Genomic DNA, 14734 nt, shown 5'->3' with positions numbered 1-14734 from the left:
TCCTGGCCACCTGGATGACAGAGCCTCTGGGACTAGCCAGGGAGCACCTTCAGGTTTCTCACAGTATCTATCACTTTCTTTCTGCAAACCAGTGCCCAGATGCCTCCCGGTTTGTAACGCTATACATATGACAAAATAAATAAAAAATAAATAAAGGTGGCAGGGTCCTCCCCCTTCCCCTTAGTTGATTCATCTTTGGACTTAAAGACGAGAAGGATTCACTGAAACTCTTTTGGGAATACAGACTTTTCCAAGGAAGAGGGAAGCTCTTCTCCTTTGCCATCTAAAGGGCTCATTTTGGCTGAAACTGCTGAGGGCCAAGGTCTTTTAACTCTAAACCAGATTGTTATGACTGGAGGTGAAGGACCTCTGCAGGTGCCAGGCAAGCTACCATGAGTTTAAGTACTGATCAAAGGACTGACCTTGACCCTGGATCCTCTGCACTGAGCGTCCCAGCAACCCCGCAGTCCAGAGCCATGTTTCCTCCTCAAGACACGTTGGAGCTGGCTCTACTGTGCTCGTCTGATTTACTACAGATTGTGCGATGATGCTTTTGCCACTCTAAAAACTTCAAATTGTTTACCTGCTTCTTCTTGCCATCTGGAAACCGACTCAACCCAGTGAAGCCCATTTCCACTGCGACTTGACCTCTGTTGTGCTGCTTTGGAAACACCCAACTTGCCACATCTACAGTGCCAACTGGACCCAAATCAGCCATTGTCCTTGCACAACTTGAGTGATGTCTTAACCTGATAGAAGTCATTGACTTGACCATTTTGATTGCCAATTTGACCAAGCAGACGCCTTGTCTAACCACCAACTCGAACACTTTCACGATCTGTTGAGAGCCATTGACTCCACCAGGCTGAAATGCTAACTATATCCACAGATAGACTCGCCTTGAAACTGCATTGATGCTGACTCACCCCTGGAAGAGTGCAACTCGACCATCTGAACACTGGCTAAACTGCAGAAAAGTGACAAATGTGGCTCGGCGCTATTGAGCCACCAATACAAACTAAAGGTATTTCCAGGGGTCCTGTTCTCCTGGTGGGCCTTAAAGAGCACATTAAAGGGACATAGTGACTTATAGGACACCCCACTCTTTACCTAATTTCAAGTACTTTTAAAATGTTCTGCACAAATCAATTGACTGCACCACTTTCTTCATGCAGTGTCTCACCCCATGCTCTCAAAGTCTGCATTCTTTCAAATGTTTTTCATTAGTTGTGTGCATTTAGTTTTATCAAATTTCCTCTTTTATAGAGACTTAGTAGGACATTATTTTATTTTGGTACCACTGTACTCTTGTTCTTTGTGTTGCATGCCTACCAGCTCACACCATTCCTAAACAGTTTAGCTTGCCCTCTCCCCACATTACCAAAATTGGCGGTATTCAGGTTAGGTTGTGCCTGTTTCACCTATATGATTTGAATCACTGCTGGTTTACTAGTGGTGTGGGGCTGAGAAGGTGATTTAGTCAATGCTCATCCTTGTGCTCCTACAGAAGAGTAGTCATTTTGTCTCACCGGGACCACCATTGATTAAACTGCTGAAGACCTGGCTTTCAATGTATAGAGAACAAAGAAACTGTACAACAACCGGAAGACTATTTGGCATTTTACGCTAACCAGCTCCAAGAACAGGATAGCAACCTAGTGGTGACCAATTCTCAAGGAAACATTAAACCAACCCTTGCCTGATTCACCATTTAAAGGGGCACCATACTGGGTCCACCCTTCTGCTTTCCTCGCCACTTCCCCTGTGCAACTCAGGCGACATTGGGACATTTATTTCTGAATGCCCATTGTACACTAGTCCTGTTCCACACCGCTATAGGCATTAACCCATCTCAGCCTTAGTATATTCCACCATGTCCCGACTCTTGCCTGGTGACCTACAAAATAATGGCAACGACGCACTAGCTTGCATCTCAATTCTGCTTTCACTTAGCCTGATTACTAACCATGCAACTTCAGCACTCAAACACAAAAAACGCAAACCGACTAAGCAACTTACACAAAGGTCCATAAAACCCTGCCTACCAGACAGCACACAGCATACTACATCTCTTCAATCAACTTATATGTACACCCCCCAGCCAACATATCCTAGCACTTTGGGCATATGTTGTCTTCTTTCCAAACACCAACAATTCAAGGCGAGTACTTCTGGTTTAGAGGTATCAATACAAGATTACAATAATCTTTATTTGTATTTTTCTCCCCCATCTCGACCAACCATAATGTTTTCTTTCAAAGCCACCAAAGCGTCTGGAAACCATGATGATGGCATTGTTGCACAATATACATCTATTAACGTAGCATATGTTATTGTGCTAAATTCTAATTGTCCAAAACGAGGAACTTGAAGTGGTTGAGCAGTGAATATTTGGGAGATGGTACAGCCATGTGCATTGTAGGATCAGACAAATCTAGCACCAGAGTACTTCCTAATTGTTTCTCTAAAATGAATCTTCTGTAACCGGTTTCCTGTTGCACTAGCAGTTTGTGTAATTTCTTGCATATTAAATTAGAGGGAAGAAACAGGCTAAAATTGATCCTCATAATTGAAAACAACCTGTGAAAATTATGTGTTGCACAACATCATCTTCACTACATGCAGAATTATAGACTGTTAATTAGAGGTATTTCACAGGGGGGTTCAGAGCGACACACGAGAGTGAAGCTCAAGTTGTCTATGATGTCTCTCTGAGCTTAGAGATGGACTACTCCCCACAGTTGAAAGCTATAATTCTATCTTGTGTATGGCAACACATGTGCTCGTTTTCCACCCCCTATGATGTCCCTTCTGGACCAGCATTGCAGAGGTGTAAAGTGGTGGTGTAAAGGATCTATATACAACCAAAACAGAAAGTTCCCTCCCCACTCTGCAACGGACAGAAAGACAACCTGGCAGAGTAAATGTGATATCCTCCTTCTGTGACATCACAGCTTTTGAGTAAGACTTCTGAAATCCTCTGCCATAACGTCCTAGTTGGAGTGTACAGCATTCAGAAAGGGCAATATTTGATAATATCTTCTATGAAAGCACACACAACAGAAAGTTAAAAAAGATATACTTCTAACTTTTTTTAAAAATGTTTCAAACTTAGAATGAATCTGTTCCCCCTCCAACTCCCCCCACCCCCCTCAACTGACTGAGTATAATCTTGCAACATTTAGATCTCATTTTGCACCCCTTCGCCTCGGCTCCTTCCTGCATGGTTTGGGCAGAGTTTTCGCCATTGCTTTGATTGAACAATGTTACCATTGGGGCAATCCACTGCTGTATGTCTGTCCCAAGTTTGTTTTTGCTCCCCTACTGCTTTTCTCCCACACCCCCGTTTCTGCTGTTGTCCATTTCCTCAGGTCTTCCCACCATCTGTTTATGCTCGGGCTTTTAGTAGCTTTCCACTGCATAGCTATGCTTCGTTTGATCAGCACATATATTAAGTCTTTAATCTTTGCCATGGTTTTTTGCTTAGTGCCTCTCTTGAAGAGCCCCAATATGCATGCTTCCGGGGACTGGATGTCAAGGTTAATGCCTCCAGGGCCACGCTGTTTGCCACTTGCTTCCAAAATTCCTGTATACTATGACATTCCCAAAATATGTGTATCATCCTTGCATTTGGGACAGGCTTGATTACCCGCTCCTTTAAACTTTGCTATCGCTGCTGGTGTCAGGTATGCCCTCTGTGTAACATAAAGTTGGAGCAGCTGTAGCCTAGCATTTCTAGATACTTTCTTGTGGTATAGGACTATACATTGCCACTCTGTCTTCAAATGACCTCCCCAATTATTTTTCCCATCCTCCCCTGCACTTCAAAGCAACCCTTGAGTTGTGCTCTATCAATACCTTATATATTCTGGATACAGCGTGCCCCCCCTCATATATATTTGATCGTTTCAATGTCCTCACACTCTATTGTATTCCCCGTAATAGTTGCCCACCTACCCTTTATTGTACTTAGCATGGCCCTATGTAGTAGGAATTTACCCGTGGAATCCTGCAATTCCTTAAATTCCAGCAACCTATTCTCATTCCACAGATCCCAATGTGCTTGCACCCTTGCCCTAAAACCCTGTTTGTCTGACATTACTGCCGCCAGGGGAGTCTGTGGTGATATTGGGTCTCTAATTCCCATGACTTTGCAGGTCCTCTGCCATATCTGAATACCCAGCTTCACTAAATGTGGATACACGTGCGACTCCCACGGGGGAACCCATATCATGTCTCTAAGATATCGTCTTTTAATTGCTGACTGTAGGAGAGTCATCTCTACTGTTTGGTCATCAGCCATCCATTGCACCACATACTGCAATTAGCATGCCAAGAAGTACTGCTCGAAATTGGGGGTCTTCATCCCTCCTTGTACATAGGGTCTTTCCAATAAGTTGAGTGTAACCATGTGCCTCCCCCATCACCCCACGCCCACCTGCGATAAGAAGCTCCTGCATTCTCTGTACAGGTCTTGTAAGAATTTCTTGGGAATATTATATGGGATATTCCCAAAACAGTGCATAAGCCTTGGCAGTGCTACCATTTTTAGAAGGGCCGCTGTTCCTACAACCGCCAATGGCAACTTACCCCAAAATTGCATCGATTTAATCAAGCCCTCTTTAGCCTGTGTCGTGTTGTATTCATGTTCTAGCTTGGGGTTGTGATTTATGTTCAGGCCTAGGTATCTGAAGGAGTTCCTACTCCACGGCAAGGGGAGAGCCGGTAGTTCTGCATCCCCATACACTGCCAATTTTGCTAGCGGGAAAAGCAGGATTTGCACTTGTCATTGATACTATATGCTTGACCCCATCAATGTCAATACCGGCATCGCTGTACTCCTGTCGTAGGTATGCCGCGATGGGCTCCACCGCAAGAGTGTATAGCATCGGGGACAGGGGGCAACCCTGTCTCCTACCCTTATGCAGCTGCCACATATCTGAAAAAGTGGAACCGTCCTGACCCTGGGTGTAGGCTGGATGTATATCAACTTCACCCACTTCATATAGTGCGGCCTTATTCCCATCCTGTCCATAGTGGCATACAACCTGTACCTTTGGACTCAATCGAAAGCCTTGGTCACATCTAATGAAGCCATGGGGCAGTGCTCCGCCCTGTCTCCAGTGCCTTTTATGACGTGGTGCAACCTTCGTAGATTCCCTGAAATGTTTCTACCCGGAACATATCCTGTCTGCTCTTGGTGTATAACATCGTTATTACCTTCCTCAGTCTATTCGCTAGAATTGCTGTAAGGATTTAACTGTCCTGGTTCAGCAAAGATAGTGGTCTATAGGAACTGCAGTCTGTTGCAATTTTGTTTGGTTTGAGGAGCAGAATTATCAAGGCCTCTCGCATACTATCTGGAAGGATCCCCAATTCATATGCCTTGTTATATACTCTGGCTAGGAGTGGCGCTAACGTATCAGCATCTGCCTTATTGAACTCACCCGTCTGTGCCTGGATTCTTTCCCGTGGGCAATGCTCTTATTGTGGCTATGACTTCTTCTGAGGTTATGGGCTCATCCAGCATATTCATTTGCTGTTCATCTAAGTGTGGCAGGGTAATGAGATCCAGCGCATCTTGCAGCTCGTCCTCGTGCTCTATCTGGGGGTCTTCATATAAATTCTTGTAGTATTTTGAAAACACTTTATTAATGCCTGCCTGCGTGTTTTCCTCTTTATCTTCTGCAGTTTGGCAAGAATATGTTTGGGATTTTGTGCTCCTGTTTTTATACAGCCAAGCAAGCATACTCCCCGGTTTATCCCCTTGTGCATGGCTTCTCACTAGATATTTTGCGTAATTAAACTTTCCCAGGCTATCCCATTGTGCCAGAGACACCTGCCTCAATCTGATTTGTTCCTCCAAATGGTCCTCCCCAGCACCCACCATCTTTTTTATTTCCACAAGTTTTAGTTCTGTTTCCTTCAGGTCGTTGACGATGGTTTTCTGGACCACCCCTGCTGTAGCCATCATCTCTCCTTTAATTACCACTTTGTATGTTTCCCAAATCGTGCCCACTTCCTTAACACTTCCCTCATTCACTTCTAGAAAATCTACTGTGCTTTTCCCGATGTGTTCATTAAATGCCTTATCCAATAATGCTTCACTCCTGAGTCTCCAGGTAGGTATAGGCGGTTTCGGGCGGTTATCCTCCACTTGGTTAGTAGTGGGGCGTGATCTCACAGGACCCTAGCTAGGTATTCCGCCTCTGTAAATTCCATGACCTGTTCCTCCGCTACGAACAAGTAATCCAGTCTTGTGTGAACTTTATGTGGGGCTGAGGAATGAGTATTCTCTCACATCCCTGTGAAGTAACCTCCAAACATACGTTAACTGAAAATGATTCAGAAGGGTGCCTAGAACTTTAGCAGGCGGGGCTGGTCTTTTGAACCTTGTATCAGACCTATCCAATGTGGGATTTAGGGTGCAATTGAAATCTCCGCCCCATATCATGACTCCATTTCTGTAGGGTCCGAGTCTCGCATATAGTGACTTAAAAAAGACAATGGCGTTGTGATTGGGTGCGTAGGTATTCACTATGCATACCTCCTGGCTATCTAACGTACTGTGTATTATTGCCATTCTCCCTTCGTCATAGATCTTACTATTCAGAATTTTGAGGGGGGTAGATGGGGCCACCCAGATAAGGACACGTCTAGCGTATGTCGAATATGTGGAACCCACCATCACCCTGCCCCATGTTCTAGCCAGCTTCTCTTGTTTGTTTGTTCAAGTGTGTCTCTTGTAATAACCTGATCCCCACTTTGTGTCTCCTTAGATACGTGATCACCCTCTGTCTTTTGACATAATTATTCAGGCCCTGGATATTCCAGGTCATAATTTTGATGTCTCCAGCCATCGCATAGCAATTTCCCTGGGTTCTGGTGGGGCTGCTAACCTGCCTCGGACGTTGGCCGGGATTGTGTGTAGGCTGTATGCTTTTATACAAGGCTTCCCTCCCTCCCCCTTGTATAACACCCCTCCACCTCCAACAAACTCACTGTCCAGCCATGCTGCGCACGCTAAGACTTCCCTTCTTCTGCTCCACGAGACCTAGTCTATGGACCTGGCTCTTGGTGCCCAACAGGCAGGTACTATTCTGTACCCTAATAAAAACAAGTCTGGGGTAGTTGAAGGGTCTGCTGGATGCTTTCCCTCTACAAGGCTTCTGTGTCTCTAGTGCAGTGCTCCTGCTTCATATGTCCACCTACAATAGTGGCATTGATGTGCCCTAGAAGCAATAAAACCCCAGACAAACAAACTTTGTGATACGTTCCTAGATTCTCCTGGCAAGTCCTCTGGGCGCCAACCCGACTCGTGCCTTAGTTCTTAGTCCATGCTCTCCAGAATCTGCACGCTAGCCATCCAATCTTGTGCTTCAGCTGGTGTTTCTATGAAGAGGGCTTTGCCGTTGTGTAAGGTCTTCAATTTAGCTCGGTATATTGGCATATATTTTAGACCTGGCTTTTTGAGTCTGACTTTTGTTGAAATAAATTGGGCTCTCCTCTTGAAAGGTGTAGTCCAGGAATATTGTTAGCGTTGCTGAGACTCTTTGTATAGTCCCCCCCAGTCCTAGAAAAGGTGAGGATCTTCTGTGTCCTTGTAATTTAACACCTTGGCGATGATCAGCCTGTGCGGATCCTCCGGTGGTGGTCTCCTGATAAGGGAACGGTGCGCTTGCTCAATAGTGCACCCCTGTGTTAGGTTCTCAGTGTCTATTTCCTGCCATCGCAAATTTTTATTATAGGTGGTGGGGGCAGACCCCTCTATTCCCTTGGGCAGGCCCACTATCCAGATGTTCTCCAGCATTGGATCTTTCTTACGGCACGCCCGTCCTTCCGCGTCCTCCAGCGGTTTCACTTTCTGTAGCAGGATATCCACATTTTTGGACGTTTGCACTCTTGCAGTGGTGTTTTCTTGGACCTGTCCTCCTAGCCTGCCAGTGCGCTCCGCCAAGGCTCTAACATCTTGATACAAGAGGCCTCCATCGATTCTTACTCCATCGATCTTGGATTCCAGGGTAGCTTGTAGCGCTGCAATTGCATTCAATATCTGCCGATTGCCTAAGTCTGTTGATTCTTTGGGGCACATGTTGGATCCCACCTCTTTGTTGTCGCTAGTGGTCTGGACAGGGTTTGCTTGACCTTTTACAAAAGATTCTATCGTTGTCTGCTTGTTTTTAGCTTTGTTGCCTTTTGTCGCCATCTTCCAGCTGCTTGCCATCTCTGGACCTCCAAGACTGCCCGTACTCCACAGTCCCTCACTTCCCCGTCTTCCAGCCTCCCACTAGCGATCTTGTGCTTGGCTTAGTGAGCTGGTAGACTACTGACCTTATTCTGCCACAGGATCTCCCTTAGTGCCTACCTTAACCTGGGTCCGTCGAGTGCTGTTTATTCACCACTCACCGGTTGTTGATGGACCCTCAGGGTGTGTTGTGTGGTGCTATCCGCCTTATGGCTGTCTCACAGGGGCTACTCCTTCCCCTGGATCAGCAAAATATTGATGTGTCCAGGCCGTGTGGTCTTGAATCCTCTCAACCTCCCCCTCGGGCTATTGATGCAGTATTGATATGCACCCTTCACAGACTGTGCACAGATTCCTCTTAATTGCCTTTTAATGTTTATGTATGTGCCTTTGCAAGGATGTCTGTTCACTCGCCAGGGTAGACCTCAGAACTGTGTGTTTGCCGTGTGGGAAGTTGCGTTGAGGACCGTGAATACTTAGGGTCCAATGTTGCGCTTAAGAGTGCTGGCGTCCGGCCTTTTCTTCTTGACCTCTCACACCTCAGCAAAGTACTTAGTAGGGAGCCGCTGTCTCAAAATGCACTAGGCTCCAGTAGCCTGTGCTCATGGGCCCGGCATCTCAATGCGGTGATCTGCACCCACCCTCCCCCCGGGCCTCGTTGGGCGGGGGGGCGTGTTCAATTAGACTATCGCTTGTGCGGATAACTATTTAATGCAACCCCAGTGCGTCCTTCCTTTGTCTATGGTGTAGGACCTGGGGAGCTGCGTGCGGGGGGCAGACTTGTCCCCCTGTGGAGTGTGCAGGGGTTCTCACTTCCTCCCCCGCTCCTTACTGCACTATCCAGGCTGCCGCTCTTCTCATTCGGCTCAGGGCTCAGAGTACTGTATAGCGCTCCGGCTTCGTTACGGTTGCCTACAGCCTAAGATGTCCATCGCTATGGGCTCCTTCATTAGCTTCGTCCACTACTGCATGCTATGCGTCCTCCGGCTGCTTCTGTTGTCTGATCGGCTGCTTCTTTTGTCCGGTGTGGTCTGATTGCCGTACACAGCAGGCTCCTGCCTTTTCTTGCTTCAGTCATAGACAGTGTTAGCAGCAGCCTTGGTGTCCCGCAACTCTGCAGTCCCGCTTCAATGTTCCCGCTCATCCAGTTCTATGAGACCGCAGGCGTGTATTCTTTGTCTCGGCTGGGAGCCCGGAACTCCCGACCCAAAACTGCCTCTCACAGCAGTATGTTTGTGGCTGCTAGGGATATGCTGAATGCGCCTGCTGCAGTGGCTGTCAGATCGCGCAAGTGTATGGGAAGGGGGAAGGAGGAAAGTGCGAAGGGAAGGGGACAGTGCAGTACATGGGATAATAAATAACAATAGGTAGCGTCCGGCCAGCTGGTGGCAAGTGCAAGAGTAGTTCAGACGTCAGGTGTCAAGTGCCAGTGGTGGAACTGTAGGGGTACAGAACGGTCCCTAAATGCGGGGATTGTCAGGAAGGCAGTGCAGGTGTGCAACTGGGTGGGGGGTCTGGGCTTGAGAGCAGGGGGGGTTGCCAGGTGACCAGTGTGTGCAGGTGACCAGTGCAGTTTCAGTATCTGCCAGGTAGTCAACAGGGGAGAGGAGGAGAAAAGGCAGAAGCAAAGAGAAAGGTTTTGAGGTGCTTTCGGAACCAGAGATGATTCTCTTCAAGTTTCAGGGAGGCTGTTCCAGAGGGAGGCCCCAGCCGAGGAAAGAGATCTACCACCAACTCGTTGCTTGGAGAAGCGAATGACCCTGAGGGAGTTAGAGGCGGATGAGCGAAGAGCTTGAGAAGGAAGATATTTTGGAAGAGAGAGCTGAAGGTATTGAGGCCCTAGGCCCCAGAAGGCCTTGTAGACAAAACAGGTTTTTTTTAACTTAATCCTCACAGCCACTGGGAGCCAATGTAAAGATTTCAGTCCTGGAGAGATACGATCCCTGGGCTTGAGGCCAAGGACAAGTCTCCCAGTCCTGTTCTGGATGAATTTCAGAGGGCGGAGAGTAGAAGCAGGCAGATTTAGAAAGGGGCTGTTGCAATAGTCCAGCCTAGAGAGAACCAGAGCTCTGGAGACAGTGAGCTTCTGGGGGAAGGAGAGGAAAGGAAGAATGCCTCTGAGGAGGTGCAGCTATTAGTGTGACTTCTTAGAGATGTCAGAGATGTGTGGAGAGAAGCAGAGTGTGTAGTCGAAGATGACCCCAACGTTTTTAGCCCCACAGGTGGGAGCAGGGGGAGGGCCAAGGGAAGCCGGCCAGAGAGTGACAGGAAAGGAGGGAGCAGGTATTCCAATGAGGAGAATCTTGGTCTTACTGGCATTAAGGCAGAGATCATTGGCGGCACACCACTCCTGGGTGGCGGACAGGCAGTCAGAGATGGAGGGAGAAGAGGTGGCTGAGGGTAGCCTGAAAATGAGCCTGTGTCATCTGTAAAGCACTGGAAGCATAGAAAAAGTGCTATAAAATGTTTTTGGCCAGGGTATGGGTTGGGCTGCTTGCTTGCTTATATTCAGGACAAGTGGGGATATTTCTGCCCCTGTAGTGAACATCAAAAGTTGGCACCCATGAACCCACAGTTTCATTTCCTAAAAACTGCTGTCAGCACAACAGAAGCATTTATTTGTGATTAACCAGTTTGACACGCATATAACATCTTTATAAATATAACCTGTGCTAAAACACAGAGGGGCACACAAATAAGAGTATGTGTGGTGTCTGGCAAAAAAACATTTCAACAAAAACTAGTGAACGCAATCAGCATTTTTGGGAAGTGTGAAATGTACATTTGGAAAACAATAGTCTGCCTGGCATGTAGAAAGCCTGTATAAAACGCAAAGGAAGAGCACAATAATTACAGGATATTTGTGGGGTAGTGCAACAAATATCTGTCTTTTTGAGACAGCTACTAATAAATAATAATGCAACAAAGAGGTTTTTGAAGTTCTTAATATAATTGTGAAGGCATATGTTATTCCATCTGTTTATAGAGAGGAAATAATTGGGGCAAAATAAATTGGTAAAGATTCAGAGCTTTATAAATATCCTCACCCCGATATCGCCCGCTAGTAGCTCTCCACTGTTTACCTCCACTACAAGTAGCTCTAGCTAACATAAAGGTTGGAGACCCCTGGTCTAAATGTTGTCAATCGTACATCCTCCGTTCAACCTTTGATCATTAGGTATTATCTCTTTACGGATCTGCAGGAGCTCCAAGCAAACACGTCCGCTTCACATGGCGGATGGCCACGCACAACAGAAAGTTATTATTTATCAGACCGAAAATGAATGCGTTTGTGGCAATGTGATCTAAGCATTAGTCAAGTAAATTATCTTTTGGGATTTTCATTACAGCACATTTATCTTTGCAAAACTCTTAAGGTTATAGAAGATCAACAACATTAAAAGATGGCCATTTTGTGAGTGCCAAGATAGGATTTTTTATATTAACATCCATACTATCAGATATGTGCTATTATTCCCGGTCTTCAATGATATGATAACATTAACAAGTCGTTTCTGTTCTTCTGGGTTTGTCAAAATAGGGCTGCCAACTGCAGGTGGCAAGGTGGCCCCACCTGTCCTTGAAGTGTAATGGTTATATGTTCCGGTTTAATTTTTTCAAACATTTAAGCTACATATTTGGTATGTGGGTCTGCCTACCAGCACAAATAACTGTACTGCAAACAAGAGTAGAGTTCCAAGTTGTTATAATGTTATATCACGAATGAATGCTTTTTAAAATTATCTACAATATACTTCTGTGGCTTTAGGCATCAATACAATAAACGCAGCTTACTTGTTACTAAACCTATTATTATTTCTCATCACGTAAGTAATTGCTGCCAAATTTAATGAACACAGGACAGTGTCATCTTTATTTCGATCTTACTTAGTTTCTAATGTCCACTTCTTCTTTTTTTCTTCCAAACCTTACCTTTGGTTGCTAGAACTTACTTACCTAAGTAGCAGTGTGCTGTTTCATGAAAAATGCATGCAGTGACGTGCAATATGTTTTAATCTAATGCGTTTTGTTCTTTTTCTAGGCTGTGGAAAATGGAGTTGTAAACAGACTTTATCTGACGTTTGTTCTCTATTCTCTGCTAAAAGAAACAAACATATGGCACGTGTCACAGAAGTTTAACATGCCTCGAGGATTTGTGCAAAATCTGCTTGCGTCTGCTGCTTCTTTCTCATCCTGTGTTTTGAACTTCTGCGAGGTAACGGACATTAATCATTATTAAAAAAAATGTTTTAATGGGGAGTTGCACAGTAAACTAAATTTACAGGGCCAAAACCCTTTCAATACAACTATTTCAATGTGCTCTGTGTAAAGATAGATTGCAAGATGCATATGCTGGTATTGTAATACATCTGTTGTCTCATTAAGACACTACATTTGATAGCAAACACATCGTAGGTGAAAATATATCATTATTTGCAAGAAATAATTAGTCGTGTCTAATCCAGACAAGTCTTTATGGATTGTCAGATAGTGTCCGACTGATTTCTAGAGCCTGCATAATTGGTGCTTGCCAGAGAAGTAAAACAAAAGTAAGGGTGCCGAGCAAACGGTGAATCTGGAAATCAATCAAACATTTTGAAGTGAAAACATTAAGAATTATGTGTATTAATAAATCTACAATAACATCCATTGCCAAAGTGTATAGTTTTGGTTTTGCAAATGTAGAGGCCTTTTGTCCCATGGGTTCTTCAAAAATAAAATTAATATCCTCTAAATTTACAAAGTTAGAACTTTAGACTTTGCTAATGCTTTTTTATATGTAGGGATTGAAACGGACCTTATTCAAGAGTGTTAATACTCTCAGTACTCCTAATGTATGCAGAATGGAAAATGAGCCAGCTCTACCAATCTGCATAATTGTTCACGGCAAATGCCCATCACCAACACACAGTCATGCACCAACCTGGGAGTCAGTGATTACTCTGAAGGGAGTGATATATATTCTGAATAAAGTAATGACCAAATGTAGTGCCTACTGAACAACAGATGTGACAAGTACCTGAGAACAAAGAGAAATCTCCTTTACTGCAGGTACTTCAGATACCTTTCGTGAGAGAAAGATGCTGTAACAAGCATTTGATTTACTCCAGTCCTCACCACTGAACTAAAATCGAAATAATTTAAAAGAAATTGAAGTTAAGCGAGGTAAATAATGCTGTGAAAAGCGACACACGAAATAATGTATAGAAATAAATATATTTAATAGCTACTTTCTTTCGAGCAAAAGCCAAATGGTACCTGTTTCTGCAGCCACCTCTTGTGGATTTTATTCTATTTAAAGGAGAGGACATTTATTCTGAGCACAAGAAGGTGTCCCAATAAACATTGCCATTCTCTGGAACATACCATTACAAGCATTCAACGCATGAAACCCATTATCAGAAAACAAGATTATCTACAATCATTAAAACTACTAGATCATGTTCTTTTTGGAGTGTAGCACATCGTTTCAGGCACATTTTCGTGCATTTTCATTTGCAAACTTACTATAAACTTGTACAGGTTAAATTACATGAAAAGCTCCAATTGTAAATGTACATTACATAATTGATTAAAGTTGCATTTTTAGTTCTCAATCTTTTAAACCATTTTTTAAGACAGTGACTTTTCCACTGAAGTTTTCCACAGTGTGATAGTGGCAACTGAATGAGGCTGTGCTTCAGTGTGTCACGACCAAGGATAGGTCAGGTGACCTTTTCAGCAATTAAAAACCGTGAACTGGATACTCTGACCCACACACATAAAAAGCTCCCAGGCCAAATAAGAACCTACTAGGAGTATAGACCCACAGGAACATATCGGTCACAGCTACGCCTAACCTGTAGATGTAGCACTGCATATGAAGAGCTTGCACATATGCGAATGGTTGTAATCTGTATATTCTGTGTATATTTATTGATGTCTCTTTATGTAATTCCGGGATGTCAGAATTCCTGTTTAATGCATTTATCTGTCCTTTCATTAAATATTCATGTGTCGTTTAGTTTATAATTCATTTTATGTCACTGAAGATGAGTTTTCAAACATATTATTGTTTATAAGAGCATGACATATTTGGTGTTTTTTGTTGTTGTTTTTGTCACTATGTTTTAAGATCAAAAGAAAAGAAATATCCTTTTTTTTTTCTCAAAAAATCCAAAAATACAATGAAGAGGTTGGAGACATGAAGACCCAGCATGAAAAAGTTATAAAGCCATACTAGTTATACTCACTGTTGTTGCTGAAGAGTATTGGTAATCACAGGATTTTAGTTGTAACACATGGCTAGGAAATTAATGCATATATTTGTGCACACAAATCATACTCTTATGGCAGTTTGTTACATCAGTATGTGAGGGGTCAAAAATGTGAGGCAGACAACTTTTAGATTTCTCAAAATATGCCATTTTATTAGATTTTAAGTTTCAATGAATGGCTCACTATCCGTACCCTAACTAGGATTTCCCTGCTGAACATAAACTAAAGGAA

The 14734-nt window shown here is 44.1% G+C and overlaps 1 protein-coding gene across 4 annotated transcripts in view; it reads left to right on the top strand.

Moving 5' to 3' along the window:
* Positions 1 to 14734, top strand: part of HELQ (helicase, POLQ like) — a 938511-nt gene that overhangs the window by 753438 nt on the left and 170339 nt on the right. For all 4 annotated transcript variants that reach the window (XM_069630384.1, XM_069630383.1, XM_069630386.1 and 1 more), the window contains one exon: positions 12288 to 12461. In XM_069630384.1, coding sequence (XP_069486485.1) covers positions 12288 to 12461 — 174 coding nt within the window. The remainder of the gene's footprint in view (positions 1 to 12287; positions 12462 to 14734) is intronic.

The sequence above is a fragment of the Ambystoma mexicanum genome, chromosome 6q (assembly GCF_040938575.1).
Source record: "Ambystoma mexicanum isolate Mex_15411 chromosome 6q, UKY_AmexF1_1, whole genome shotgun sequence".
NCBI lineage: Eukaryota > Metazoa > Chordata > Amphibia > Caudata > Ambystomatidae > Ambystoma > Ambystoma mexicanum.
This window is presented reverse-complemented; position numbering and strand designations above follow the sequence as displayed.